Genomic DNA, 27,331 nt, shown 5'->3' on the forward strand with positions numbered 1-27,331 from the left:
TAAATATGATTATAGCATTTAAAGAAGAGAGATGGTTTTGGGCTTTTTTCCCCAGTGCCTATTTCATTCATTTTCCTTTATTATCTCACTGTCATAGTTGGATTTTCTAAAATCTAACATAAAATTTAAAAGTTGAAAGTGAACAATTTTTAGTGTTCTTAGTGGGAACATCTCTCATGATTCTCCATTAAGTTCTCCCTATAAAGATAGCTCGTAGTTTCAAATAAATACTTCTATTACTATACTTTTTAGCAGAGTATATATATTTTAACTTAAATCCAACAGCAAACAAAGCAACCATTTCTATATACACAATTGAATAGACTTTGTACAAAACTGTGATTTATGTCCAGCTCTCTTTTAACATTTGTAAAAAATCCAATATGTAACTTTCAAAGGTCTCCTACTATTTTGCAGTTCTTTTTGGCCTTCTGTCCTCTTCTGTGAATTTTTTTCCCCCAAGTGTTTCACTTTTTCTTTTCCTTGCTTAATACTATGTAATCTTTTCCTTGTTTCTGAGCTTCTTGGGATCATCAAATCTCAGGGCATGAGGTGAAAAAAAGAAACCAGGAGCCAGAGTGAGGATTTCATCATGAAGAGACCCATACAGGGACTGGGAAAACCACTGACAGAAGTATTCATAATTCATCATTTAATGTAATCTGCTTCCCTAGAGGTCCCTATAGTTGTCTTCTATAAGGTGGATATTTACTTTTCTTGCTGTGTCAGTGAACCTCTGGTACCCAATATGAGGGATTCTCTAACTCAGTATTCATGAGAGTGTTTTGTGAGAGAACCTGGAAGTTGCCTTCTGTAACCTCAAAAGGTTAGGGATATCTTTGAACATTCTTAACATTTTCTTTATGATGGTATGGATTAGGGAAGCAGCATGTCACAGTGGAAAAAGCACTCTGCCAATGAACTAAGAATCATGGGTCCTGAGTTAGAATCCCAGTTTTGCGGCTTACTAACTATATCATCTTAGGCAAGTCCCTGGGCTACAGATTTCTCATCTGTTAAGATGAGATGATTAGAATAAATGACCTTCCTTTACCTCAATAACTTATTATGATCCTGTGAATAGTCCATGAATTTGCTAAAAATTTCTTCAACCTATTAATATTTTTAGCTGTAAAATTACAGAGTACTTTTGTCTGAAAGCTACACAATAGAATAATTTCATGGATATATCTTAAATTTAATGGAAGAAAACAAAAAAATAAGCAATCCATCCATTCATGAATAAGTTATTTCCATATTAATGACTGATATTCTAAACACACTAACTCAGAATACATGTCTAAAGTAGAAGCAGTACCCTACCTAACTAATTTTACTCTTGAGGTAATACTATAAAATTGTACTTTTCTTCTACTGTAGGTTTGCAATATAGACTCATCAGTTTTTCACACCTAAGGCCATTTGTCCTGCCCTTTTTTATGGCATTAAGCAGAGAAGCAAGGCAAAGTACAGTAAATTGACATGGTTCTCTCAGTTACCAGTTTCCTCTTTCTCATTTGACCTCAACTGTTGAAGAAGCTATAAAGGTAAATTAAACTATATTAACCTATAGCAGGATCAAAACCAAAGTTATAGGTAAATGTTTAAGTTTAAGACAAGTTACTGAAGAGAGTTAGGCCCATGGAGTTAAATATTTGTTAAAATTCTCTAATATTAAGTAATCGATATTAGTTATCTCTTCATGAATAAATATTTTCAGATGACTTTGCTGACAAGAATCACACTTGGGGATCTATAAGAAAACATTTTGGCCAGAACATCATTTGTCCATGAAAGACAAATACTTAATTTCCTGCTGGGGGAATGTTTTCATGTAGATACTGCAAAGCTAAGTCAGTCCACTTCATTTCTTGTTCTTTGACAGATTCAGTTGTACCACCATTGTCTTGTTCTGGTTCAGGAAGCTCATTCTGAAAATGTGAAAGGAGAACTCAGAATGATACCTTCCAAAGGAGCATATATTTCATTAAATGAAAGCTAGCAATTAACCCAATAATCTACAAGCATTTATTAAGTGTCTATTATATTATGCTAGGCACTGGAGATTCAAAGAAAAAGTTCCTGTCCTCAAGAGTGTACATTGAGAAACAACCTATACGAGTACATATAAAGTATCCACAAAAATTAAAAACAAGGTTAATTCCTGGGGTGAACACTAGCAGTTCAGGGTATTATTGTAGAAGGTGACCAAAGAAACACTTAAGAGACTTATAACTGGATCTTTTTATTTTTTCTGCTGCTATAAGACAAATTCTTTTCTTGATTTAGAATATATATGTCAAGGGTAAAATGCTATAGCAGGAAAAGAAAAATTAGCAATATCCCAAGTGAGTGTTATCTTTATTGTTTTAAAGGACAATTATGTGTTTAACAGTCTTTGACCAGTTAGTGTCAGTGGAAGTAACAATTTTATGTGAAATTTAAATGTACTTGATGAAATTTAAGCACTATTAATGACTTTCTTCCACTACACCCTCTGTTGATCTTGCCTAGGTTCTAGGTTATATGTATTCTGATAGGTGCTACTCAGCTGGGAAGGTCCTGAGTACAGACACAGTAACAGTTGATATATTTGTCAAGTTATCAGAAGTTTGGCCGACAAACCATGGAACTTTTTTTTGGACCAAATGACTCATTAACAGTTATAGTATGGAGGAGTTGTGACTCACTCTTGTGGAGGGATGTGGAAGAATTCACATCTATGAAATGATGGCTTTTGGATGTACTACCAAACTCTAATAAGGTAAATTTAGTTTGAACAAAAGATTAACACTAACAACAAAAGTGTAAAGCAAGTAAGTCTATAAATCATGGATAGAAAATACATGATTCATCAGTCCCATTCTGCTCCTGGGTTGATTTCAACTGGCTTAAGTAAGTTTTATAGAATTCTGGGCAAAAATATATGAGATACAGGTCCTTATGTTAACAATGGAAGCTTTGTTTTAAGGATTAGGCAGAAATGTTATTTTGAAGTGGAGTCCTTGAACATTTTCTTTTAGGTCCTTAGAACCTTTCATCTTTTCTTCTGTCTCTTTTATGTCCCTTCCCTCAACATAATATGGAATTAAGGTATATTGCTTTGTTACTTATTGTAGTTAATGAGTAGTTTTCTATTTTCTGTTCTTGATTTTGAAAGTAGGTAACCTGAATGTTTTATTGTTCTTTAAAAAATAGTTAAGGTTGTTTTGACTTGTATAATACCCCAGGTTCATGGTGGTGAACCTATGGCATTCTTGCCTGAGAGGGCATAACATGCCCACCAGAGTTTGTTACTAGAAAAGCAGAGGGACTTGGGTGGAGCTGCTCCTTTCCCACTTTCTACTGCGCCTGAGGACACTTGTTCACTTCATTGGCCCCTCTGCCCAGTAGCTCAGTGTGAGTGCTTCTTCCCTTCCCTGTCTGGGGTAAGATGGGGAGAGGGGGTGGTAGGCACTCAGTATGGGAGGGGGCAGGGCACTGCACATGGTCTCCAAAAGGCTTACCATCACTGCCCTTGGCTATTTACCATTGCCATCCTCTTTTTCTTTCTTTCTTTTGTTTTTCTTTTTAAATTTTCTGCCTTAGAATAAATTGGTTCCAAGGCAAAAGAGAGGTTAAGAGCTACCAAATGGTGTTATATGACTTACCCAGAGTAATGCAGCTAGGAAGTGTTCAAGGCCAGATCTGAACCAAGCACCTCCTGTCACCAGTCACTTAGCTGGCATACCATCCTCTTTTTATCTTTTTCCCTGTATCAATAGGCCCTCATGATATGCAAAAAATCCATCATAAGCCTTCATTAAGGTACAACTTAACAGAATTATAGTCTCTTAAAAAGTTGGAAGCAGCTTAGAAATTACTTAGTTTGGACCTGAGGTATGAATTTCCTTTACATTCTTAGCAAGTGGTTATCCAGGCTTATCTTGGAAAGTGTACTACAATCTTTTGTTAAATCAGTCTTAACTCAGTAAAAAACAAACACAGGACTAAGAAAAAAGTCTAGAGAGGTATATAGGTATGGAAGTTTAAGAGATTTCCCAAAATACTTGGTAGAGATGGAGAGTAGCCTGAGAATGGAAATCTCTTAGAAAATTTTGGAAAGGTCCAGCACCAAAGTACAGAAATTTACAAAAAAGATTAAAAGATGAAGAGGAAGAAGAAAATAACAGTTCTAAGATATGATCTTAAATTCTTATTTCTCATTTTTTCCATTAATTTCAGTGATTCTGACTTAATGATTATTGATTTATCTCCAGCTATAGTACAATGAAAAAAAACCCAAAACACTAGAATGAGAGTCTGGACACTTGTCATTAAACTAGTTTTATGTCTTTGAGAAAATTATTTAACCTTTCTATACCACCACTGATTTCCTTTGAAAGGATTGGAAGAAATGATCTCTTATATCCATTCTCTCCCTCATCTCTATTTTCACTGGCTCTGGTAGAGGTCCTCATTAATATATATCTAGATCAGTGGTGTCAAACTCAAAAGAAACAGGGCCACTAAACTCTAAAAACATAATTTATGTTCTATTGTATTTTTATTTATTTTAACAAATATTTCCCAATTACATTTTAACCTCTTTCAGGCCCATTTGGGAGGCATGTTTGACACTAAATCAAGTGGCATGTACCCTTCCTTCTCAATGCTTTTTGCTCAATTTGTTACAATTTCTTTGTCTTCACACTTTATCTTCCCCTTAGCTCTTTTCTGGTTTTCCCTATCAGTCAATGTTACTCACAATGATATATCAATTTCCTCATTAATAGCATATATTACCTACCAGTGGTATTGCAACATCTTCATAAGGCAGCTTATCTTCTCTCCAAGCATCATCAATCAAATCCAGAATTCTTCCATCTCTCTGAACCTCACTGTCCATTCTTATGTAGTTTTTGCTTTTCTTTAGACCTATGGCCCACAAATTATAGTTCAAAAATTTATTGGCTAGTGGCTTTAAAATTACATACACAAGTTAATTTTTGAATTAGTCCAAACATACTTTTAATTGCTCCTAACAGGAATAGTCCAAACACAATTTTAATTGTCTGTGGACATGGCCTGAATTCATTATGAGCATCAATGGATGATAGTGGACTAATAAAGTAAAATCTAAAGCTTTACTAAAATATTCATCTAAATTCTTGTATCCAACAATTTTTTAATTTTTGTTTTCTTCAAGGTGTTCCTTGCCCTCTTTTTGTCATCTACCTACTCCTCTCATCAGACTACTCATGTTGCCTCTGGTTAATTAATTTTTTAATTGTCATATAGCACTTCCACTGATTGTAATCTTTGTATTCCTGACTGTTTGGCAGAGTACCTCCAGCAAAAAGAACTGAAAAATATGTTTGAACTGTAATCTTATGCGGCTACTGAATCCTCAATATCCTGAAACCTCAATTAAGACCAAAAGCTCATTTAGAGCAGAGGTTGAGACTTAAATAGTTTTGTCATCCCCAAAGAACCAGTCCACAGTTAATCCAATCATTATAGATTGTCAGATTTTTACAATCTTTCTACTATTTACAAATCCCGCTAATTTTTAGAAAAGCAGAGCATCTGGCACATAAATTCTTAGTGACTACATGACTTTATTATGAACAGTTGTAAATACTGGAGGAAATCAAGGCATAGAAGGCACACATACGTCCACTTAAACGCCGAATTCCATTACTGAGGGTTCAGGTACCATTTTTTGAGAACTGCCCCGTCCCATTTTTGACTTCTTTCTCTCAGCTTCAACAAAAGATGCTGTGCTTTGGGTCTCGGATCTCACAAAGTGCTTAGAGATAAGAGTAGTTCGAAGTACTGTCCCTTCAGTAAGAATCTGAATTTAAGCTGAGATCTCTGATCCGAAAGGGCAAAATATTAGCAGTTTCAGGCATCACATTCGGTCTACAAAAGCTATTAATCAGAGGGGACACACCATCCTAAACTTCTCAAATCATCACGTAGATGTTAACCTACTGCACCGAGGCCGAACCCTACCTGACAGCTCTTGCTTCTGGTTTGGGGCCAGAAGAGAAAGAAGAGGGAGGGAAGGTCGCTCCCCTCGAGTTCCTCTCCTTATGAGAAAGGAGTGTGGAAGAAAAGAGTCGAGAGTCCCATAAGGTGACCACAGAGGGAGAGGGAAGGAACAATTACACACTAGGAGAAAAGCAAACAGGACGATTTAGAAAGGCTAAGAAAGAGGGAATGCGCATGCGCCTAGGCTTGCATGCGGTCTTCCGTGTTCAATGCGCAGGCGTACGGAGCGACCTTGCGTGAAGGGGGTGCCTCAGCTCAGGCCCTCTTCCGCCTTCAACGGATGAGCCTTTCGCTCCTACGCTTGCAAATTCGCCGGGGTCACGTGATCTGCAAAGCACTTCCCCCTTCCCCCCCCCCCTCGTTTAGGGCCAGCGAATGACAGTAGGCAACCTAGTGTAATCGATTGCATTGGGAAAGGGAGAGAGAATGAGGTTGGTTCAATTCGTGGAATAGGGAAAATTTTTTTTAAAACGGGGAAGGGACAGAGGTAGCAGGAATTAAGAGGGCCACGTTGGGGAGGAAAAAGGGAGTTGGAACGAGGGGGCGAGCGCGGAGGCGACGCAGAAACGTCGATGGCACGCGCGATCGGGAGAGGTAACGGCGGGAGAACGAGGAGGGGGCGGGGGCGGACGCTGCACCGGCAGCGCCCCTTGGTGGCGGCGACTGTGGACGTCTGGCTGGACGGGGTTTCACCGACTGCATGGTCGCGGGACCGGAGCCACTAAGCAGCACCAACCCGATACTCCCTAGTCCGCAGGCGCGGGTCTTCCGCTGAGACCTTCTTCCCAGCGTCCTTTTCGCCTCGTTTTTCTCCGCGCCGCGCCCCGCGGCTGATGTGGACGCCTGGCCGGGTCATGGCTCCGCCCGGCTCTTCTGCCAACCCTATCATCAGGTGCCTGTCTCCCATCCTTGGGACCAGGACCGGGTCTGGGGCTTGGGGGTAGGCGGCCAGGATTCATTCATTTACCCGCCCTTGGGCCCTGCCCAGTGCGCTCTTGGGCCTTCCACAAGGCCGGGGAGTAAAGTGGGGCTGGGGAAGCAGCCGCGATCGAGGACGCCGAAGGACGCCACGTGACCCCTCGTCTCCCTGGGCGCGGGGAGATTCAAAAAGGGTCGAAGTCTACACCTTCCGGCTTCTGTGATTTCTCTGTCATCCGCACTTGCCGCCAGGCTTCCGAAGCAGGCCGGAGTTGCGTAGTGGACCAAGCACTCAGGAAACTTTGGTCCAGGGTCAATTTAGTTTAGCAGACATTAAAGCAAAAGCTGGGAAATCTCAACCCTCCACAGCTTTCCATTCTACAGGGTCTTAAATTCCTGCTCCTACTTATACCTGACACTGAGCAAACCACTTCCCCAGCCAAAATGAAGGCCTCCGTGTGTGTGGGTGTCTGTGTGTTTGTGTCTCTGTGTGTGTGTGTGTGTGCGCTTAACGTAGGTACTTAATAAACGTTGGTTGAATTGACGAACTCCAACTTCATTAGGTTTCAGTTTCTTCATCTGTTGTGGTGGTGTGGAATTGGGCTCGCTGGCCTCTGAAATTCTTTTCAGCTTTCTATGGAAAGACCCTTGACTATTCTAGGATGATTTGAGAGGTATAGAGAAGATACTCCCTCCGATTAAAGACATCTGCATCTGTTGTGTTGAAAAGGCTTTTATTTAAGCTTTTCTGTTCAGAATCCTGGAAGGCCTCAATTAACAAGCAGATCTCTTCCTAAAGGGAAAATACAAATTATTTGACCTTTCCATAAAGACCTATATGAGGTTGTTGATTAGATCCTTTCCAACCATTAATCCTAAAATCATAGGTATTATTTTGACTAATTTTTACTGAGAAACCTGATGCTTATGGCATATTCTCCAGAATTTCTTTAGAAAAACCTTATATGTTTTTTTCCAGCTAGTGATGTTGTGAACCTCAACATTTTCAGTCATACAAGAAATAGAATATCCTAACCTGAAGGGTTTTGTGGTAGATTTCAGGGAATTCATGAATTTGGATGGGAAAATTTAAAAAGAATGTTTACTAACCAGTAATTGAAATTTAACATTTCTGTCAAGTTAGGAATGTAGGTGATAAACACAAGTATTAGCAGTACTTGTGACTTTGGTACCAATAGGAATAACATTTTTATGCCATTTAAAAATTATTACAGATACTTTGGAATATCATTTATGTTCCTTACTACTTTGAATTTACTGTGGATTTCAAGAGATTGTAGTTTTATTGTCAATGGGCAATAGTGAGATATAGCTGGCAAACTATTGGAATCCATAGGTTTCACCAGATTACCAAAGGGATCTCCATCATACAAAAGTTTATGAACTCCTGCAGTAGTTTTCAAATGTCTGAAATAACTTTCTTTGAAGTTTAGCCCATTGGCTAAAGGGAACATTTGTTGAAAAAGATTTTTTTCTCCCTTCATTAAAAATGGCCTATTTGAGTAGGAACACATATTTGTGTAGGACCTAGCACATTCTCATTTTAAATATTAAGTTACAAATAATTGAGTTCAAATAATTATAGTTTTTACAATTAACATTAAGAATATTATTTGAGAAGACATGATGACATAGGTATTAATTTGATACCAAATTGATTGGTACATCTGCATGTATGAAAATTATAAGTAAATAAATGAAAATATTATACTTTAACTTAGATTATAGTAACCTCATCACATCAGTTTTTTTTTTCTTTTCTGAATGCAAAAGGATTGATTTTTCCTTAATCATTTTTTCTGTTTCTTAAACCTCACATTTTGGTAATTTTATTGTTGCCATAGAGGCAACTAGACTTGGTGGTAAAAATATTTTGGTTTGAATCCTACCTTTGCTGCTGTCTGCATGTCATCATTCTGAATATCTATTTCCTACTTTATTAAAGGTGGTTGATATCTGTAGATGATCCTGTAGTATATAAATGTTCATTATTCAGGAGGCAGCTTATATTCAGACTGTATACCCAATTGTACTTCTGGCTCTAGCTATGTGATCTTGGGTTTTGGAATTTGTATTTTGCTCTGTGCAAACAATTCTTAACTTCATTTAGTTCTTATAAAAGAGGAAATAAGATATCATATGGAGTTTAGGTGTATTCCTTTTTTCATGCCTCCCTAATGTTTGGCATATACTCTCTCCTCATAAGATCCCTACCTTCCTTCAAAGCACAGCCTAAGTACTGTGTAATAAACCAGACTATTTTTAATATCCCCCTTTCCCTCCCCATTCTACAGCCTCTCCCAGTGTATTTCTTTGTCTTGCTTACATTTTTCTTTTAAGATCATTAAGACTAACAAGAACACTTCCAGGCCTTATGTAATTAGATGCCCTCTGTTACCCTTGGGGATAGGATCTATAGAGGACATGTTATATTTGAATATAAGCAATTTATCCTCATTTAGTCCCTTTAGTCTCATATCTTTTAATGTTTCTTTTAACTCCCGGGTTTGAACTTCATTGTTTTTATTCAGCTCTGTCTTTTCATCATTTGGAAGTCTTCTTTTTAATTAAAGGTACATTTCTCCTTTTGAACTACTTGAATTTTTTAGATGTTTATTTCTTGAGGATTCCTTGTTGTCTGAATATTTTTATGGTGTAATTTAAAAAAATTTACTAAATTTTCTAGCTTATTTCTAGACCTCTGACTTGATGGTAGGGTGTCCTCTTTATCCAGTGCACAGCCTCTCCTTTGAGTGCCTCCCTCCAGACCATGACCCCAGTGTCTGGCATTTCTGTCTGCTTTGGCTACCTATGCTGTTCTGGGTTAGCAAAATGTCTCACTGACATTTTTCTTGACTTTCCCCATCAGGTTTCAGTCTGGTGTGGTTTTCCGCATCTGTTTGGAAGAGTTTTGAGGGAGAGCATGCTTCCCTTCTTACTCCTCTGCCATCTTTCCTGACTTCTCAATTCTTTTTTTCTTTATGTTACTTGTATACTTTATAAATACTTATTTACTTTTATATGTATATTGTATTCCCCCAGTAGAATGTAACCTCCTCAAAGACAGAGACTGTTTCCTTTTTTGTTTTTGTATCTTCAGTACCTTATGAATTTGTTAGGAGGAGGAGGGGTTAGTTGTGTGTGAGGAGGGTGGTTGTTTGAGATTGCTGGAGGAGTAAGAGAGAGGATAGAATCAAGAAACTTGAGTAGGCCTAGATAGGTTAACAAGTCTCTTTTTCCCCACCTAGTCTTATCTGGGGTATTTACTGAGACTATTTTGAAGGCCCTGTTTTTAGGTAGTTAGTATCTTGTCTTTTAGCCACTGCCTTTTATAATGCATTTTCTAACTTCATTAGTTCTAGAATCTCTTCATTTTATAGTGTGTATCAGAAATGCTGAGGTAAACTTTTTAGTTGGCAAGAAACTAATCTGTTCTGTAGTAGTATGTATGTATCCATCTAGGCTTCTTTGTGATATATGTATTCTAGTGGAAGCTGAAGGAAAACAATTATGTTTTTAGTTCCTAAGTTTAACAGGCTGGTTGAAGCTGACCACACACATCATTCTTTCAAAGTAGAGAACACTTATAAAAGTCCAAGAAAATGATTTAAATTCAGGAAATAGAAATTTTCTTTAAATTTAATTTCTCTTAAGGAAATGCATCACTGCCACCTAGTGTTGCCACACTTGTGCAGTGTCTCTTGTTAGAGACCTGTGCTCTGCATTTTCAGCCTTTATAGGCAACTTGTAGCAGGAAGGGACCTTGGTCATCTAGTCCAGACCTCTCATTTTACAACTGAAGCAACTGAAGCCCAGAAAGGCTTAAATGACTTGTAAAGACTTTTTGACTGATTTTGTTATCTGTAGGATCTGAGATTGTTTAGTTGGAAGTGACCCTAAAGATTATAAAAACCCCATTGTTTTACAGATTTGCAAATTAAGGCCCCAGGAAGAGAAGCTACTTGCCAGGATCACAAAATAGTTGTTAATAGTTAAAGTCAGAATTTGAACCTAGGTTCTCCAACTACAAATGCAATAAGGACAGTCAGCTGGGCAAGTGAATAAAGTAATGGGACTAGAATCAGGAAGACTTGAGTTCAGATTTATCCTCTGATAATAGCTGTGTGAGTGGCAAGTTGCTTGACCTCTTACTTTATTCATCTGTAAAATGAATATTATAATAGCACTTAGCTCATAGGATTGTAGTAAGGGTCAAAAATGAAATAATATTTGTAAAATGCTTTAGCACAGTGACTAGCACATGGTAGGCCTTTAAGGCCTGTTCCATTTCCTTTTCCTTCTCCCTCTACTTACTACTTGAGTACCATACCACACAATCCCCAAAAGTTCCATTGATTTTTTTAAAGGTCAAGGTAATAATAGCTTGAGATACAAAGATCATTTTTATTGCCCTTTAGAATAATTTTACTGGTTTTAAGGTTAAAATAAATTTGTGACAGAAGCAATTTTAATAATTTTTATTACTGAAATCATTCTTGTAATAGTTTTAGAACTAGGCATGATTTTTAAAAATTACATTTATTACACATTTCAAGAGTTTTTGACTTCTGAGATTCAAATACTGGTTTTAGTTTATTCAAGAGCTTGGAGGTGATATGTGGTTTATAGCTCTCTGGATAATTGTCATTCTAGTATTTGAAAAGAAGCTCAACAAAATACAACTAAAATGAAGTTCTTGTTCCTTTTTCTTCCATTTATTAACTTTTAAGATTTTGAATTTTTTAAAAGTACATGATAAATTCAACCCATTATTTTCAAAGCAATTTGGCTTGTCTGTGTTTCCTTCTGAATTACTTTCTGTTCTTCATTGAAACTTTTAAAAATGTTTCTATGGATCTTTTTTTCTCTTCCCCAATCTTAGTGCCAATTAAAGATAGAACTCCATCCTATCCACCCTCCATTTCCCCCCAATCCCACTTGTATAAGCATGGTGAAGCAAAACAAATTTATGAAGTGATCATGTCCAAAAATATTTACATCAATTGATCAATAAACATTATTAAGTGTCTACTATGCACCATGCACTGTGCTAAGCCCTGGGGAAACAGAAAAGGCCAAAGATAGTCTGCTCACAAGGACCTCCCAATTTAATGGAGGAGATAACAAACAAACTATATTCAGGATACATAGGGAAATAATTAACAGAAGGCGCCAGACCCAAGTATTGTGAAAGGCTTCCTGTAGAAATTGAGATTTTAGTTGTAACTTAAAGGAAGTCTGGAAAGGCAGTTGGCAGAGATGAGGAGAGCTTTCCAGGCATGGGGAAGAGTAAGATACCATCTCTGTCAGACTTTAAATAACTTTTTTCATCTTAGGTTATCTTGGAGACATGGTAGTTATTGCTTTGATCAGAGCTCTCAAGTCAAAGCTGTTTTATTTACATTGTGTCATCTTTGTATAAATGGTTCTTGTGCTTATTTCACTCTGCATTAGTTCTTGCTTTGAGGTATTCTCCGAAATTCCCTCATTTCCTACAGCATGATAAAATTTAATCACATTTGTGTATCACAGTTTATTCAATGATTCTCTAATTGATAGGCAACTTCATTAGTTTCTGGCTATTAACTCCCCCCCCCCCCAATATCCCATGTCTTGTTTAGGATTATTCCTTCTATGCTTTTATCTTTCCGCTTAACCACCCCTCCCCATCCCTCAATTCCTCCTCCTTTCCAACTCTAATGAACTCCCTCCCTCCTCTCTCTCTCTCTCTCTCTCTCTCTCTCTCTCTCTCTCTCTCTCTCTCTCTCTCTCTCTCTCTCTCTCTCTCTCTCTCTCTCTCTCTCTCTCTCTCTCTCTCTCTCTCCTCTCTCTCCCTGCCCCCCCCTCCCCCCCCCCCCACACGTTTACCTCTGGTCTTTTCTGTAGAAATGTTTGAAAGTCTTCCGTTAAGGTCCATTTTTCCTCCCTCTAGGACTCAACTGTTTTAACAGGCACATTATTCTTGGTTGTAAATTGTCACTGTCTTTTGGAATATTGTAATCCTCCATCTCCTCTTGTATAGAGTAGAAGCTTCCAGAACTTTTATGACCTCTAGAGGGACTCCTTTGTACTCAATCTCTTTCTGGCTGCTAGCAGTAGTTTTCTTTTGTTGAGAGAGCTATATGATACTCTCCTAGGACTTTCATTTTTTGAGGTTCCTTTCTGGAGGTGATCACTAGATTCTTTTCATCTTGACTTTGCCCTACTGGTTCTAATAAATGTGGGCAGTTTTCAATAATGATTTCTTTTTTTCAACTTTTAAAAATTTATTTAATTAATTTAGAATATTTTCCCATGGTTACATGATTCATGTTTTTTTTTCCTCCTTCTTCCTCCCCCCTCCCATAGCCAATGAGCAATTCAACTGGGTTTTACATGTATCATTGATCATTAGTGATTTCTTGAAATATAATGTCTAGGCTTTATTTTAGTCATTTTCCAGGAGGTCTAGTGTTTTAGAAGATCTCTCATTGACCTGTTGTACAGTCAGGTTTTTTTCATAGTAAATAGCTTGTATGTTCTTTTCCTTGTTCAAGTTTTTGTTTTTGTGTTAATATTTCTTTAACTTCATGGAATTACTCATTTCTATTCAGTCTATTTTAATTTTCAGTGAGTCTCTTACTTGTGTAAAGCTTAACCACTTTCTGTTATAATTATTTTCCTTCCAATTCTTTCCCTCAGAATTTTTGTTTCATTAAAAAAAAATCTTGCTTCATTTTTTCTGATTATTCACATAGTTCCTGTGGAAAATTATGGCTTTTTAGTTTGTCTTTGCTTGTAGTTATCATGTAGTTTCTTTCTCCTACATTTGGCTTTTTGTCACTTCTGGATCCATTGAATCCTTTGTAATTATACATATCTTCTGTTTGCTCTTTTTTTTCAGTTCTTAGTTCCCGAATTGGTACTTTGTTGTGCCAATTTCTGCTTCCACTCCATTTTTAGGTGATCAGCCTTGCTTGGTCTCAACATGGATTATACATGAGTTCCTTCTCTTCCTCAGGAGGCCTCCTGGATCTTTGAAGTTCAGAGACTTTTTATTGCATATATGACAGTGTTAAGGAATTGGGCCTTTGGTGAGGTGGTACAAGTTCTACCATCCTTAGACTGTTCACTACCACTCCTGGTGACTTCCTAAGTCCCCATTTCAGGTTTCTGACCACCCTGGAACCTTCCTCCTTTTGGGGGGGAGCCCTCTGCATTTACTGCCCCTGAATGGCCTCTTAGGCTACAAATATCTTTGATCTCATTGGAAAGTTCGTCTCTGGATTGCCTGTGCTAGTGTTGGCAATTCCCTTTCCTATTGTCTAGGGGTTTCTGGATGACATTTTATGTAATTTTGGGACTGGTGAAGTAACTTACTAAGATTTCTCATTGAATTTCTTGAGCATTTTTATTTGATTTAATAGAATTTTTAGTTTTTTGCTGGAGCAGGTATGAGGGAACTGAGCTATCTATCTCTTATTTTTAATGGCAACCTTTCACTAACAACCATAATTAAGCATATTGGCTTTATATTAAGCACCTAATATCGACTTACATGAGCCCAACTGGAAGCTGGTTAGACACTATTCTATTTTTGTTCTTATATCTCCAGCACTTAGCACATGGTAGGTCATAAAGGTGTTCAAAATTAAAGCTCTTACCTGCTTCTAAATTTTTCCCAATAAATGCCTTAAGGTGACAGTCTTAAGGTGACTGACTCATTGGCAATTTTCAGTTGGAAAAATGATGTCATTTTATGACCCATCTTAATTTTTCTTTCCAGCTACCAAGGCAGAGGTGATTTGGTCATGGAGGCTTTGTTGGAAGGAATGCAGAGTCGAGGGCAAGGAGGGTAAGGTTTTTTCAGTTTTTACTGAAACAAGAAGTAGGCTTTCCAATGCCCACATTTGTTTTAGTACTGGTGCTTGAACTTTAAATAATTTGTTATGATTTTTTAAAATTACAATACTCTGATTTAAGGTAATTAATGTAATTCTACCAACACAGAATAAAATATTTGTAGACAATGCTTTATCTTCAGAGTTTTTCTTAACTAGAAGGTAAACATTTTCCTTTATGAAATTTTGTGTTCCCTACTACTTAAGTGAAAAACTAGAGGGACTTTCTAGCAAAAGAAAAAACATTCAAAATTTTCTTATTTTATTGAAGAATTGGAAAAGCATTTTAAGTTTCTTATCATTATGAAAAAAACCTCAGTTGATTTCATTGGGAAATTTACCAAAGCAGACTTATTTCAGGTCTTAAGAGAATATATTTCTTGGATTATTTGTAGTGTAAGCTTTTGTCAACGTGGAAATCTAGAAATCCCCAGTTTATTTAGTTTGAAGGTAGAAACCCCAGGTTTTGACCTTGTCACAGGAGAGTTTTCCCCCTGAGGGAAGGTCCCACTTCACCAGACAATAATAGACATCCACTTCAGGTGGGAGGCAGACACCATCCAAAGTCAAGTAGCTCTTTTGTCTCCAGAAGCCTTTCCCAGTATATCATACACTCAGGATCTTCAGGACCTTCAGTTTTCGAGACTGATGGTTACCACTGCCCCAAAGCTGAAGTGGATGCCTATTGTCTGGCGAAGTGGGACCTTCCCTCAGGGGGGAAATTCTCCTGTGACAAGGTCAAAACCTGGGGTTTCTGCCTCCCAACTAAGTTGACTAGGGATTTCTAGATTTCCACGTTGACACTTTTTATTTCCAACTCTCAATAATTCAGCATTCTCTTATTCTTTTAGTAGTTATTCAGGCCCTACCCTTTTTCTTCTTTGCTTTGTCTTCTTTGAGCCATTTTAGTGCTCAGTAATTTTTTTATTTCATAGATTATCAGTTGGAAGAAGCCTCAGAGGTAATGCCATCCAACTCAAACCTGAGCAGAAATCTTCCCACTCCCTCCCACCATCCTTAGTAAGGAATCAGGGAGTTGTCCTTAACCCTGCTTCTATAAGAAGATAAGTTATTTGTATTCAATCTTCTATGTCTTAGTGGTAATTTAGCTTTATGTTAATTTTATTGTTATTTATTCATGAGGCTATATTTTTATTAATTTAAAAAATAATTATATCATAATTTTCTTAGATACATGTTAGTTATTTGAGAAATGGTTAGCCAGATACCTACTTGTCAATTTTTCCCTATTTTTTAAAATAAAAAGGTGAAATTGATGTTTCTTTTAAAAACTTTACAATGTAATTTTTGAAATATTTTATGTGTTTGAAAATTCTGAATTTGGAAAAGCCAGGTCTAATGTATTATGTGCATAGAGTAGCATTGTGGGTAATGAGCCCACAAGGGAGACTGAAAGTAGTCAGACAGAAGAGGAGATACAGGAGGAAAAAGTAGTCAGCAGTTGTGAAACAATGCAGTTTGAGAAAGATACAGATGGAGAAAAGGCTGAGTTGGCATTTAAGAGGTCAGAAAGCCAGAATGCACAGTTAAATGATGAGTGATAAAATAATGGTTTAGTTATAATATTTCAATCAGTTGCCCTCAGGACTTAGTGTATCTAGATTATGTGATGCTTTTGTCATCTCCAGACCTGTATGACACACCTGGGTTCCATCCTTCCTACTTGGCAGCGTAATGACAGAGAACCATGCTTTGTATGAGAAGTGGGTTCTCACTCAGATATGCTTGATTGGTTTCCCATCTCAGATGTCATAGAAAGGAAGCTTCCTTTGCAGCAGCCAGGGAGTAGGGCCTCTCTACTGTCAGTCATGTTAATATGGAATTTTTTAGCAGTGTAATATTCCAGTAAAAGGGCCGGGCTATTATGAAAGTTTCAGGTAGGAAATTTGTCCAGAGTAGGGTTAGTTTGTTAGTATATTTGTATTATCAGTCTCAAAGCAACTGTCTCACCAGGAATTCAGAGTCAATTCAAGTGTTAAATAATCAGTAAGTAAGCATTGTAGCCTTCTGGGGTATAGTAATTTGAGGGAAATTATATTACAAAAGCTGTGGATAATGTTGTTACTGTCCTGGTTACCTATTCTTCCTATGAATCCCTCTAGAAACAAGACAATTAGCATTTGTTACCTATTTTGTGCCAGATTAAAAAAAAATGCCCTTCCCATTGAGCTCACAATCTTAATTAATAGGAGGGATAACATGCGTACATACTGCTAAATGCAAACAAGATATTTATAAAATAAATTAGAGATAATCTCTGAGTGGGAAGTCCTAGTATTAATAAGCATCTGGGAAGGATTTTTGCAGAAGATAGGATTTTAGCTGAAACTTGGAAAGGTTGAATAATGCAGAGAGTTAAGAGAGTGAGAAGAAAGGAAGCTGAAGCTTTCTAAAGGAATTTAGCCATGAAAGGAGGTGAGAGATAGGATGATAGTGAGAATGGATGGATCAAATGAAAATTTTTTGAGGATGTGAGGGGGATGTATGTGAGGTGGGGATGGGGTGGGGACAGACAATCTACTGGAGAAAATAAGATGGAATGGAATCACTTATGCATATACAGGGGAATTCCTTTACCAAGAGAAGGACTACCTCTTCATGTAAGATAGGGATGAAGGAGAACATAGTGGCAGAAAGCATTTAAATGATATGAGTTAGAGAGGAGGGGAGAAAATGGAGCTCTCCAAGAATGACCTGAACTATTTCAGTGAAATAGGAGGCAAGGTTTTCACTTGAGAGGATAAGGAGTGGGAAATCTGAATAGGAATGAATACGGTTGGAAAAACTTCTTTGGTGAATGGCAATAGTGAATTAGTTAGAGGGATGTAAAAGGATTGCCTTGCCAGTTGAGATTATGTGACAAATTTGTAGTGGCCTCAGTCAGCAGTACTCCATTTTCATTCAGCAGCATGTGAGTAGTTGCAAAAATAGTGAATGGTGGTAGTTCAAGGCTGAAATTTGACAGTGCAAAATTGGTTATATAATATAGAAGTGATGGACTTTAGAAAAAAGAATAATGTAGTGTTGAACTTATTCATCAAGGGTCAGCACAGGGAAGGGAAAGTTTAGAACTCTAGGAAATGAACTAGGAAGGAATTGAGGAATAGGGGGATTAAAGATCTTAGTGAAAATCAAAAACAGGGTTAGAGTTGTAAGGAAAAGAGCAAGGTGGAATGATAAAAGATGATTATTAAATAAGAGGATTTTCAGAGTTCATGAGCATGTAGGTGGAACATTTGTGGGTGATGTCAGGGTCAAGAGTATGATATCCTTGTAGTGTGGATGAGTAAATAATAGGAAATAAGTAAGTTGGGGAACTGGGAAGTTAGAATATTTGAGGGTATTAACATATGTATGTTAAAATCCCTTAGAATGAAGGCAAGATTTGGGAAGGAGAGAGAGGCCAGGAGCTAGGCATTAAGTTAATTCATTTCATTTATTTTTTTAAAAACCCTTACCTTCCATCTTAGAATTAATACTGTGTATTGGTTCCTAGGTGAAAGAGTGGTAAGAACTAGGTAATGGGGGTTAAGTGCCTTGCCCAGGATCACACAGCTAGGAAGTTGATGAGGCCAGATTTGAACCCAGAGCTTCCCATCTCTAGGTGTGGCTCTCAATCCACTGAGTCACCCAGCTGTTCCCTAGGCATTTAGTTTATTGAGGAAGAAAAGAGAGTTGTCCTGGAGGTTGGTAGATAATAGCTACCATAATCTTAATTAGGTGATAAATAGGGATTGGATGAACCTCAAAGGAGGAGAAATTACTGAATAATTACTAAGTGGCCTTGGTAAAGGGAAAATCTGGAATTGGTATAGAAGGTCATGGATTCTGGCTGCTGGCCCCTCCCTACTCTCCCCCTCCCCCCATTCTGATCACTGAGTCTGGTGGCATTGAGGGAGAGTTAGGAATGAGTGAAAGTATGGTAATGCTGGAAGAGAGCCAGGAAAATGGTGTCATTTGAGGGAGCTAGGCCTCAGTGACTTAGAAGAAAAAAGGAATGAGAAAGGGACAGGTTAAGGATGAAAGCAAGGTTATTACTTGTAGAGCTGGCATTGCAGAGAGCATAGTGGATGTGGTGAGTAGATGGTAAGTGGCCATGGGGGTGGGGGGGGGTGAGGAGGGATGTGAACAAGGGAGCAGGCAGCAGGGGATGGCCAGCTGGTGGGAAGTTGTAACAAGCTATTTGGGGTAGAGAGAAATGATTGGCCCACAGAAGGACACTGATTTTGCTAGATAGGATGTTTCCTCAAACCCTAATAGGGGAGTTTGCTAGTTTTAATCTCTTAGAAAGATTGCCAGCGAACTCTGTGCTGCCTCCTTTTTCCGTTTGGTCTGAATGTACTATTTGTTATGTAGTTGTTTTAGTTGTGTCCAACTCTTTGTGACTCCATTTTGGGTTTTCTTCGCAAAGATACTGGAGTAGTTTGCCAGTATCTTCTCCAACTCATTTGACAGGGGAAGAAACTGAGTGTCTGAGGATGGATTTGAACTTAGATCTTCCAGACTCCAGGCCCATCTCTATTCATTGAGCCACCTAGCCAGAATATACTAAGTATCTCCTCCCAAGTTTTAATGGTAAATGGTGTGGACTCTGCTTCCCTTTGCTTTCATAATTGACACTACAGCTTATCAAATCAGAAAATGTTAGCATTCAAAGGGGCCCTCAAGGAGAGCTGCTTTATCACTAGTTTAATTACCTCATTTTGTGGACAAAGAAATTGTGCAGGTAGAATGCCTTGCCCAAGGGCAGAATGGGATCTGAAGCCCAGCAATCTTCTAGTCCATTGTTCTGCAGCACATTATTGCAAACTCATGTGTGGGTGTAGGATCAGTAACATCTAATACTTCTTTTTTTTTTTTTAATTTAAACATTATTTTATTTGGTCGTTTTCATACATTGTTCATTGGAAACAAAGATCGTTTTCTTCCCCCCCCCCCCCTTTCCCTCTCCCATAGCCGACGCATCATTCCACTGGTTATCACATGTGTTCTTGACTCGAACCCATTTCCCTGTTGTTGGAATTTGCATTATAGTGTTCATTTAGAGTCTCTCCTCAGTCTTATCTCCTCCAACCCTGTAGTCAAGCAGTTGTTTTTCATCTGTGTTTTTACTCCCACAGTTTATCCTCTGCTTGTGGGTAGTATTTTTTTTTAGATCCCTGCAGATTGTTCAGGGAAATTGCATTGATACTAATGGAGAAGTCTATCACCTTCGATTGTGCCACAATGTATCAGTCTCTGTGTATAATGTTTTCCTGGTTCTGCTCCTTTCGCTCTGCATCACTTCCTGGAGGTTGTTCCAGTCTCCATGGAATTCCTCCACTTTATTATTCCTTTGAGCACAATAGTATTCCATCACCAACATATACCACAATTTGTTCAGCCATTCCCCAATTGATGGGCATCCCCTCGTTTTCCAGTTTTTGGACACCACAAAGAGCGCAGCTATGAATATTCTTGTACAAGTCTTTTTGTCCATTATCTCTTTGGGGTACAAGCCCAGCAGTGCTATGGCTGGATCAAAGGGCAAACAATCTTTTATCGCCCTTTGGGCATAGTTCCAAATTGCCCTCCAGAATGGTTGGATCAATTCACAACTCCACCAGCAATGAATTAATGTCCCTACTTTGCCACATCCCCTTCAGCATTCATTACTTTCCTTTGCTATCATGTAGGCCAATCTGCTAGGTGTGAGGTGATACCTCAGAGTTGTTTGGATTTGCATCTCTCTGATTATAAGAGATGTAGAGCACTTTTTCATGTGCTTATTAATCATCTAATACTTCTTAAACTTGGAGGTAAATCATATTTTTAGTGAACATTCAATAATGTGGAATTTCAGTATCTTCTGAAAGGATCATAGTTTAAATGTGGCTTAAGGTTGAATGCAGCACTTAAAATGGGTTTTCTCACTGCTGGGTTGGCTAGACGCTTGACTTCCATAAGTTTTTGGATTTTTTAAAAAATAAGGCATATGATATATAAGCTAGACTGGGCTCATTCTACCTGTTTTCCAAAATGGTATTAATCAGATGTCCACTGATCTTTCAGTTATGTCTTTCTTTGAGGTTTTATTCTGCTAGTCAGATTTGAGTGATGCCATGGGTCCCATATGTATTTATATAGATTTGCCTTTGTGTTCCCTATTGAAGAAACAGCAAAATGTAGGTTCATTAAAGGCTGTTGTTCTGAGTCTGAAAAGTAGGAGGAGCCAGAAACTCTGGGTTTATTGTTTTTGGTAACACTACTCGACCTCTAACCAGACTCTTTTGCCTCCTGCCTGACATTACTCCTCCTCTTGCCCCCAGACAAGTTCACTTTCTCTGTGGTCCTAACTCATACCCTGACTCATCCACATTTGAATCTCTAACTGTTGATATTCCTGAGATTTTGTCTCAGATCCTATATTCTTTCTCCTTCTGTACTCTGTTGGTAACATCATTAGCTCACATGGGCTTAAATGTTATCTCTATTCAGATCTCACACACTCTATCTATCACATATGCAGTAGGGCCCCACAAACCCTAGATATAAACAGACACCTGCTGACCCCAGAGTTATGTGCTCTCTTTCCCTGCTTCTGCCCCTCAATGTGGCGCTCCTTGACTTCCCACCCCTCTCCCAAAAAACCTTTAGAAGATGAAAATGAAAGTAGAAGAACCATGGCAGGGAACAGACCCCAGCCTTGGGGTCCTGGAGGTGGGTAGAGATTGTGGACTGACCTCCCACCTGCACTTCCCTCAGATAATTATACTTGGAATCCAAGGATTGGGGGATCCTACCATGTGATTGCTTCTAGTGATTTATTTTGAAATAGCCATTCATATGAAACTGTGATAATGATGACTTCATTCAGTTACTTTTTGGGATGAGCACATGCTTCCACATTCTTTTACCAGTGAAGAAAAAGAACCAGTGTGACCATTTTCTGTATAATTTGAATGATTTCTTTGTATTTGCAGGGGGTTTTTGACATCTTGTGAGGCAGAGCTACAGGAACTAATGAAACAAATTGACATAATGGTGGCTCATAAGAAGTCTGAATGGGAAGGTCAGACCCAGGCTCTAGAAACCTGTTTGGATATCCGACAACAAGAACTTACCTCTCTTAGGAATTTATTGGATCAGAAACACAAAGAGGTAACAATACATGATTCACTCACTTTTTATTTAGTGGTATAGTTTGGTTTTGCTTATGCATTACATATGCTTCAAAAAAAGTTGTGTCAATCAAAAATTTGTGCACATTTTTCTTATTAAGTTATACTATAGAGATGGATTTCCACTGGAAAAGATTTGGCCCTATTTCCTGGTAACTGACTGCAACTTTGTTGCATATCCTTAACTTCCTCACTGGCAAAATGGTATTAATACTTGTACCACCAATCTTATAGGGCTATTGTCAGGGAGATACTTTGTATACTTTAGGGTATCACTTAAATGTGAGCTATTATTCATATATCAAATATGAAGACACTAATTGCCAATACTTTCTTCTTTTCCTCCTATTCAGATCACCTGGAGAAAAGCAGTATTTTGTTTTTTATTTGTTTATGTGTATTCCCCCAATTTCTTTTTCTTATATTCTTGCTATTAAAGTGGTGATAACCGATATCCTTACTTAGCTCCCTTAGCTTGTTACAAAAGTCTTTAGTTCATTCCTATTCCATGTAATACTAGCTCTGAGATTTTCATAAATAATCTCTACTATGTTCAGAAAGGTTCAATTTTTTTCCTTTGTAAAATGTTTTTATAGAAATGAGTATTATATTTTATTTAAAGCCTTTTTATGTGTTGACATAATCATGCATTTTTGTATTGTTTCTTTTATTAATATATGTCTATTATGTTTATATAGTTTTCCTACTATTGAACTATTGTATTCTTAGTATTAATCCAACTTGGTCATAGTGTATATCTTTTTGATAGGTTGCTGTAACCATTTTCCTATTATTTCAAAAGTTCATCAGTGCTTAGTAGGGATATTGATCTGGATTTTTCTTTTTATCTTTTTTTTGTTTGCATACTATAGAAGAATTGGTAGAATTATTTTTTTCCTATTTTTGCATACAGTTTATTTAATATTAGAATTAGTGTTCTTTGAAAGTTTGATAGATTTTTCTCACAAATCCATCCGGGCCCAGAAATTTTTCCTTTGGCAGCTTATTTATGAGTTTTTCAACATTTTTTTTTCTGAGTTCAGTTTATTTAGTTCTCTCTTTCTCATTCTGTTGACTTGGGCACTTTATATTTTTAAAAATATTCATCTACTTTCCTGTAAGTTGTTTGTTTTATTGATATATAATTGCAAATTAGTTTTTGTTATTTCTTCCTCATTTGTGAATTCTGATTATTTTTAATTTTTAATACTAGCAATTTGGTTTTCCTATTCATTTTAAAAATCAGACTAGTTAATGACTTAAATTTTTTTCATACAGCTCCAAATTTTATTTATCAATCCAATTTTGTTTTGTTTTCACTTTCATAAATTTGTTTTTTGTTTTGGTGTTCATTTAGAAAATTTTATTTTTCTGTTTTTCTAGTAAAAAAAAAAATTAGATGCTAAATCCATGGAGATCTATTCTTTCTTTCTTTCTTTAGTTGATCACAGGACTCTCAAAGTTTTTTCCCTCCCAGAATTGCTTTGTCTGCCTTTGAAAACATTTTGGTACATTAGCATTGATTTTTTTTTGCTAAATTTTTTATTATTTCTATAATTTGTTCTTTGTTGTATCAATTCTTTAGGATTAAATAATTTTCAATCCTTTCTATAGAAGTCTTTAATATGATTTTTATTGTATTATGGTCAAAAGATGTGGTCAGTATTTCTGTTTTGGTACATTTGTTTTTATGCCCTAATACATGGTTAATTTTTGTAAAGGTACCATGCATTGCTGGGAAATAAGTGCTTTAATTTCTGTTCCCATTATGTAATCTTAAGAGTTTTATCATATATATTTTTCTAAAATTCTATTTGATTTTTACCTATTTACTTATCTTTTGGTTAAATTTGTTGAGGTCTAAAAGGTATACATTGAGTATTGCTGTCTATTTTTCTCTATAATGTATTTAATCTCCCTTTTGAAAATAATATATTAAGTGTAGTTATTAATTCATCATGTATGTGCTGACTTTAAGTATTATGTAATTCACATTTTAAAAAATCAAGTCTTATTGTTGCTTTGTCTGGGATCATGATTACTGCCTCCCTGCTTTTTTGAGTTCACTTATGTTGTAATAGATTTAGCTTTAGCTTTCTATTTTAATTCTCTGTGAATTTTAGTTTCAAGTGTGTTTCCTTTAAACAATATATTGTTGGATCAAACCATTCTGCCATCTTCAGCCTTTTTGTTGGTGGGTTCATCTCATTCACATTCAATATTTGTTCATTTTGCATTTTTTCTACTTCTTGTTTTGTAGTTTTCCTTCTCTTTGCCTGCCACTCCCTACCCTCTTTGTTTTAGCAAGAAGATGAAAAGAGAGTAGTATATTCAGCATTAATGATTGGTACTTGATATAGTTTGCTTCCACTATCCTGTTCCTTTTTTTTTCTTCTGTTAAATTTTTTATGGTTGGACTTAATATATTAATTTGTGGATGCCAGGGATTTAATTTCTAAGTCCCAAAATGAATTACTAAAGTAAATGGAATTTATGGTAGTTTATTTTTACAATAGAGGGAAGATATTAAGGAAGAGAGAAAAGGGGAGAGAGAGAGGGAGAGAGCTCTGGCTTCTTCAGAGACAGGTAGAAATTCTAAGCCCCAGCCAGGGGAAAGGAGTCTCAGGATGATGGGCCTTTCTCAGAGGTTCATATCTTCAGAAAGGCAAGGAAACTAAGTCAGTCAATCTGAAGTCTCCTGTATGAGGTCCCCCTGGGGTCCAGTTCTACAGCCAAGTGTCTTTATTCCAAGTTTGAGTGTCTGTCTTCCAGTCTTTCCTCAAGTGTCTGATGATTCTTCCAGTCTCTCCTCCGAGTGACTCTTCTTCACTCCAAGCTCAAGTGATGGAGTCTCTTACAGCCCAACTCCCAGTGACTGAATGACTCTTGATTCATCTCCATGTGCCTCTGTTTCTTCTATTTAAAGACCTTTTTCTCTTGTGTCACCTCCCCTAAGTTTTTATGTGTACCAATCACAGCAGATGCTCCTCTCCAGGACTGCCCACCCTACTTAATGTATGAAATGGGTAGTCACACCTTTTGTAGTTAGTTAACATCTTTTATGGTTAATTAACACCTTTTTTGGTTAGTTAACACTTTTTGTAGTTAAAATGGGTAGATCTACTTAAAATACTGAGTTAACACTTTGGGGGGATTAAGATCTAAAAATAGACAGGGGATTACAATTTAATCTTCACAATAAAGGAAGAGCTAAATACCTTCATTGTTACGATCAGGAGATGGCCAAATACAATCTTCACCTTCCTCTGCTTAGACTTTAATAACAGATTCTTATACTTCTTTTACTTTTAAACTTCTACCCTCAAAGACTGGAGCTTGTTTTGTTTACTCTCTCTTATTTCTTGTCCAGTTCCTTCCTTTTTCTCTGCTGAGCTAAATATATTTCTATACCAAATTCTTGGTGTGTGTGTATATATATGTATATGTAAGGGTGCATTATATCTTCCTTTATCTGGTTCAGATGAAAGTGAGAGTCAGGTGATGCTTGATTCCTCACATCTTTCTACATGTTTATATAATTTTATACAATTAGATTATGAGATAGTAAGTTCCATCTACTCCCACCCCTTTTTTTCTTACTACCAAAGGACCAAATAGAAAACAGAAAGAATTCATTAGTCATCTTGCTTGAAAGCAACCCTAAAATTTTGATTCCTAGTAACATCATCACAGATAAAATCAAAAGTTTCCAAACTAAGAAAATTTAAAAAAGTATTGTAAGTGACCATAAAAAATGAGTTCAGGTACTAAGGTGTTCTAGATTCAAGATCACATAAAGCTTGGTAGCTTCCATCACAAAGGAGAAGAGGATTTGAAATGCAGTATCCCAAAAGCAAAAAGACTACATCCAACAATAATTTACCCAACAAAACTGAGTATAATCCTACAGGGGGAAAATGGACCTCTAATAAAAAAAAAGAACTCCTAAACATTCTTAAAAAACCCCAAAACATCCTCCTTTCTGTCTTAGAATCAATACTACATACTGAAACTAAAGCAGAAGAATGGGCAGGACTAGACAATTGTAGTTAAATGACTTGCTCAGGGCCACACAACTAAAAAGTGTCTGAGGCCATTTTTAGTAGCTACTGATTTGTAGTATAGTTTGAAATCTAGGCTTCCTTCCTTCCCACTTTTTTCCTCATTATTTTCCTTGAGATTTTTGATTTTTTGTTCCTCTAAACTAACTTCTGATTTTTTATAGCTCTAAAAAGTAATCCTTTTGTAGTTTGATTGGTATAGCACTGAATAATAATTTAGTATTGCATTTTTATTATATTGTCTTGGCCTACCCACAAGCAATGAAAATTTCTCTAGTTATATAGATCTTTATTCCCTACCTCTTAACCTAATCTCCATGAACCTACACCCATCTAAGTATTATTGACTTTAGCTATGTGAATACAATGTAATAACTCTTAATATTCCTGTCATCCAGTAAAGGAATGGGAATTTGAGGAGAAGGAACACATTTTCTTATATAAATACATTATTTTTATAGCATTTTATAAAACTGAATTTTCTAGATGATGGAAGCTTTATATGTTTTAAATCAATGATTATAATAATTACTTGATGGAAATATTTCTAAAATGCTTTATAACATTAGATTTTTAATGTTTTAAACTGAATTTTCTAAATACAATTAAACTTTTTCTTCTTATTATGAACATCAATTATTGTATTATATTGCATGCATCAATGCTCTTAAAGCCTGTTGAGGTATACAAGGTAATTTTTTTCTGTGGAAAATAAAAACTTGCACTTTGGGTACAGCTTGCCAAAAACAATAGTAATTACAATCTTTGATTAGAAAGAGAAGAAATCAATCCTGCCTTTAAATCACTAATTCTGATCTCTGATTAAAGAGGAAATCTGTCCCACTTCTTCCTTTAAATCTCTCTTAAACCATTGTCAAGTTTTATTAATTTTCTCAAAGACAAAATTTCAAAATAAAATAGTTACAGTACTCAAGTCAAATTTCAGTTCACAGATTTGATTCAGACTAGTCACAAAATTGTTGATAAACCCTGGAAATCTTTTCCTAAACAATTCAATCCAGTCAAGGATGGAGATAGTGAATGAACTAAGTTAGAAAACAAATTTCTGTTCCAAATACAGTTATTCATTTTCTAGTAATTTATAGAGTTCCTTCTTAAACGTTGGTTCAGATTCCTCTCAAAGTAGTTATGCTTTTGGTTATGGTTATGGTCAGAATGATGTAAAAAAGATATCAGTATGGGACATTGTTTTGGAATTGAGAATTAAACAAAC

At 36.7% G+C, this 27,331-nt stretch overlaps 2 protein-coding genes across 17 annotated transcripts in view; one reads left to right on the forward strand and one right to left on the reverse strand.

Moving 5' to 3' along the window:
• Positions 1-245: 245 nt before the first annotated feature.
• Positions 246-6,285, reverse strand: ANAPC13 (anaphase promoting complex subunit 13). Of its 2 annotated transcripts, none has more exons than XM_001364747.4 (3): positions 5,998-6,285; positions 4,790-4,917; positions 246-1,931 (listed from the first exon to the last, which is right to left on the reverse strand). In XM_001364747.4, the coding sequence occupies exons 2-3, from the start codon at positions 4,886-4,888 to the stop codon at positions 1,806-1,808; spliced, it is 225 nt and encodes a 74-aa protein (XP_001364784.1). In that variant the 5' UTR covers positions 4,889-4,917; positions 5,998-6,285; the 3' UTR covers positions 246-1,805. The 2 variants fall into 2 exon arrangements, with proteins under 2 accessions (XP_001364784.1, XP_007493966.1); XM_007493904.3 differs by having other exon boundaries at positions 5,657-6,285.
• A 50-nt stretch (positions 6,286-6,335) lies between these two features.
• CEP63 (centrosomal protein 63) overlaps positions 6,336-27,331 on the forward strand; it is a 49,445-nt gene continuing 28,449 nt past the window's right edge. For 7 of the 15 annotated variants that reach the window (XM_056793632.1, XM_056793640.1, XM_056793637.1 and 4 more), the window contains exons 1-3: positions 6,382-6,928; positions 14,741-14,809; positions 21,839-22,016. In XM_056793632.1, the coding sequence (XP_056649610.1) occupies positions 6,870-6,928; positions 14,741-14,809; positions 21,839-22,016 (306 nt within the window). In that variant the 5' untranslated portion in view covers positions 6,382-6,869. Of the gene's footprint in view, positions 6,929-14,740; positions 14,810-15,790; positions 15,817-21,838; positions 22,017-27,331 lie in introns of those variants that run through there. The other 8 variants (XM_056793633.1, XM_056793641.1, XM_056793645.1 and 5 more) reach the window with 5 other exon arrangements.

The sequence above is a fragment of the Monodelphis domestica genome, chromosome 4 (assembly GCF_027887165.1).
Source record: "Monodelphis domestica isolate mMonDom1 chromosome 4, mMonDom1.pri, whole genome shotgun sequence".
NCBI classification, from domain to species: domain Eukaryota; kingdom Metazoa; phylum Chordata; class Mammalia; order Didelphimorphia; family Didelphidae; genus Monodelphis; species Monodelphis domestica.

Coding starts and splice junctions, on each gene's coding strand:
- ANAPC13 (XM_001364747.4), bottom strand. CDS start 4,888: ATGGACAGTGAGGTTCAGAGAGATGGAAGAATTCTGGATTTGATTGAT. Junction 1,932..4,789: donor AAGATGTTGCAATACCACTG/GTAGGTAATATA, acceptor TCACATTTTCAG/AATGAGCTTCCTGAACCAGA.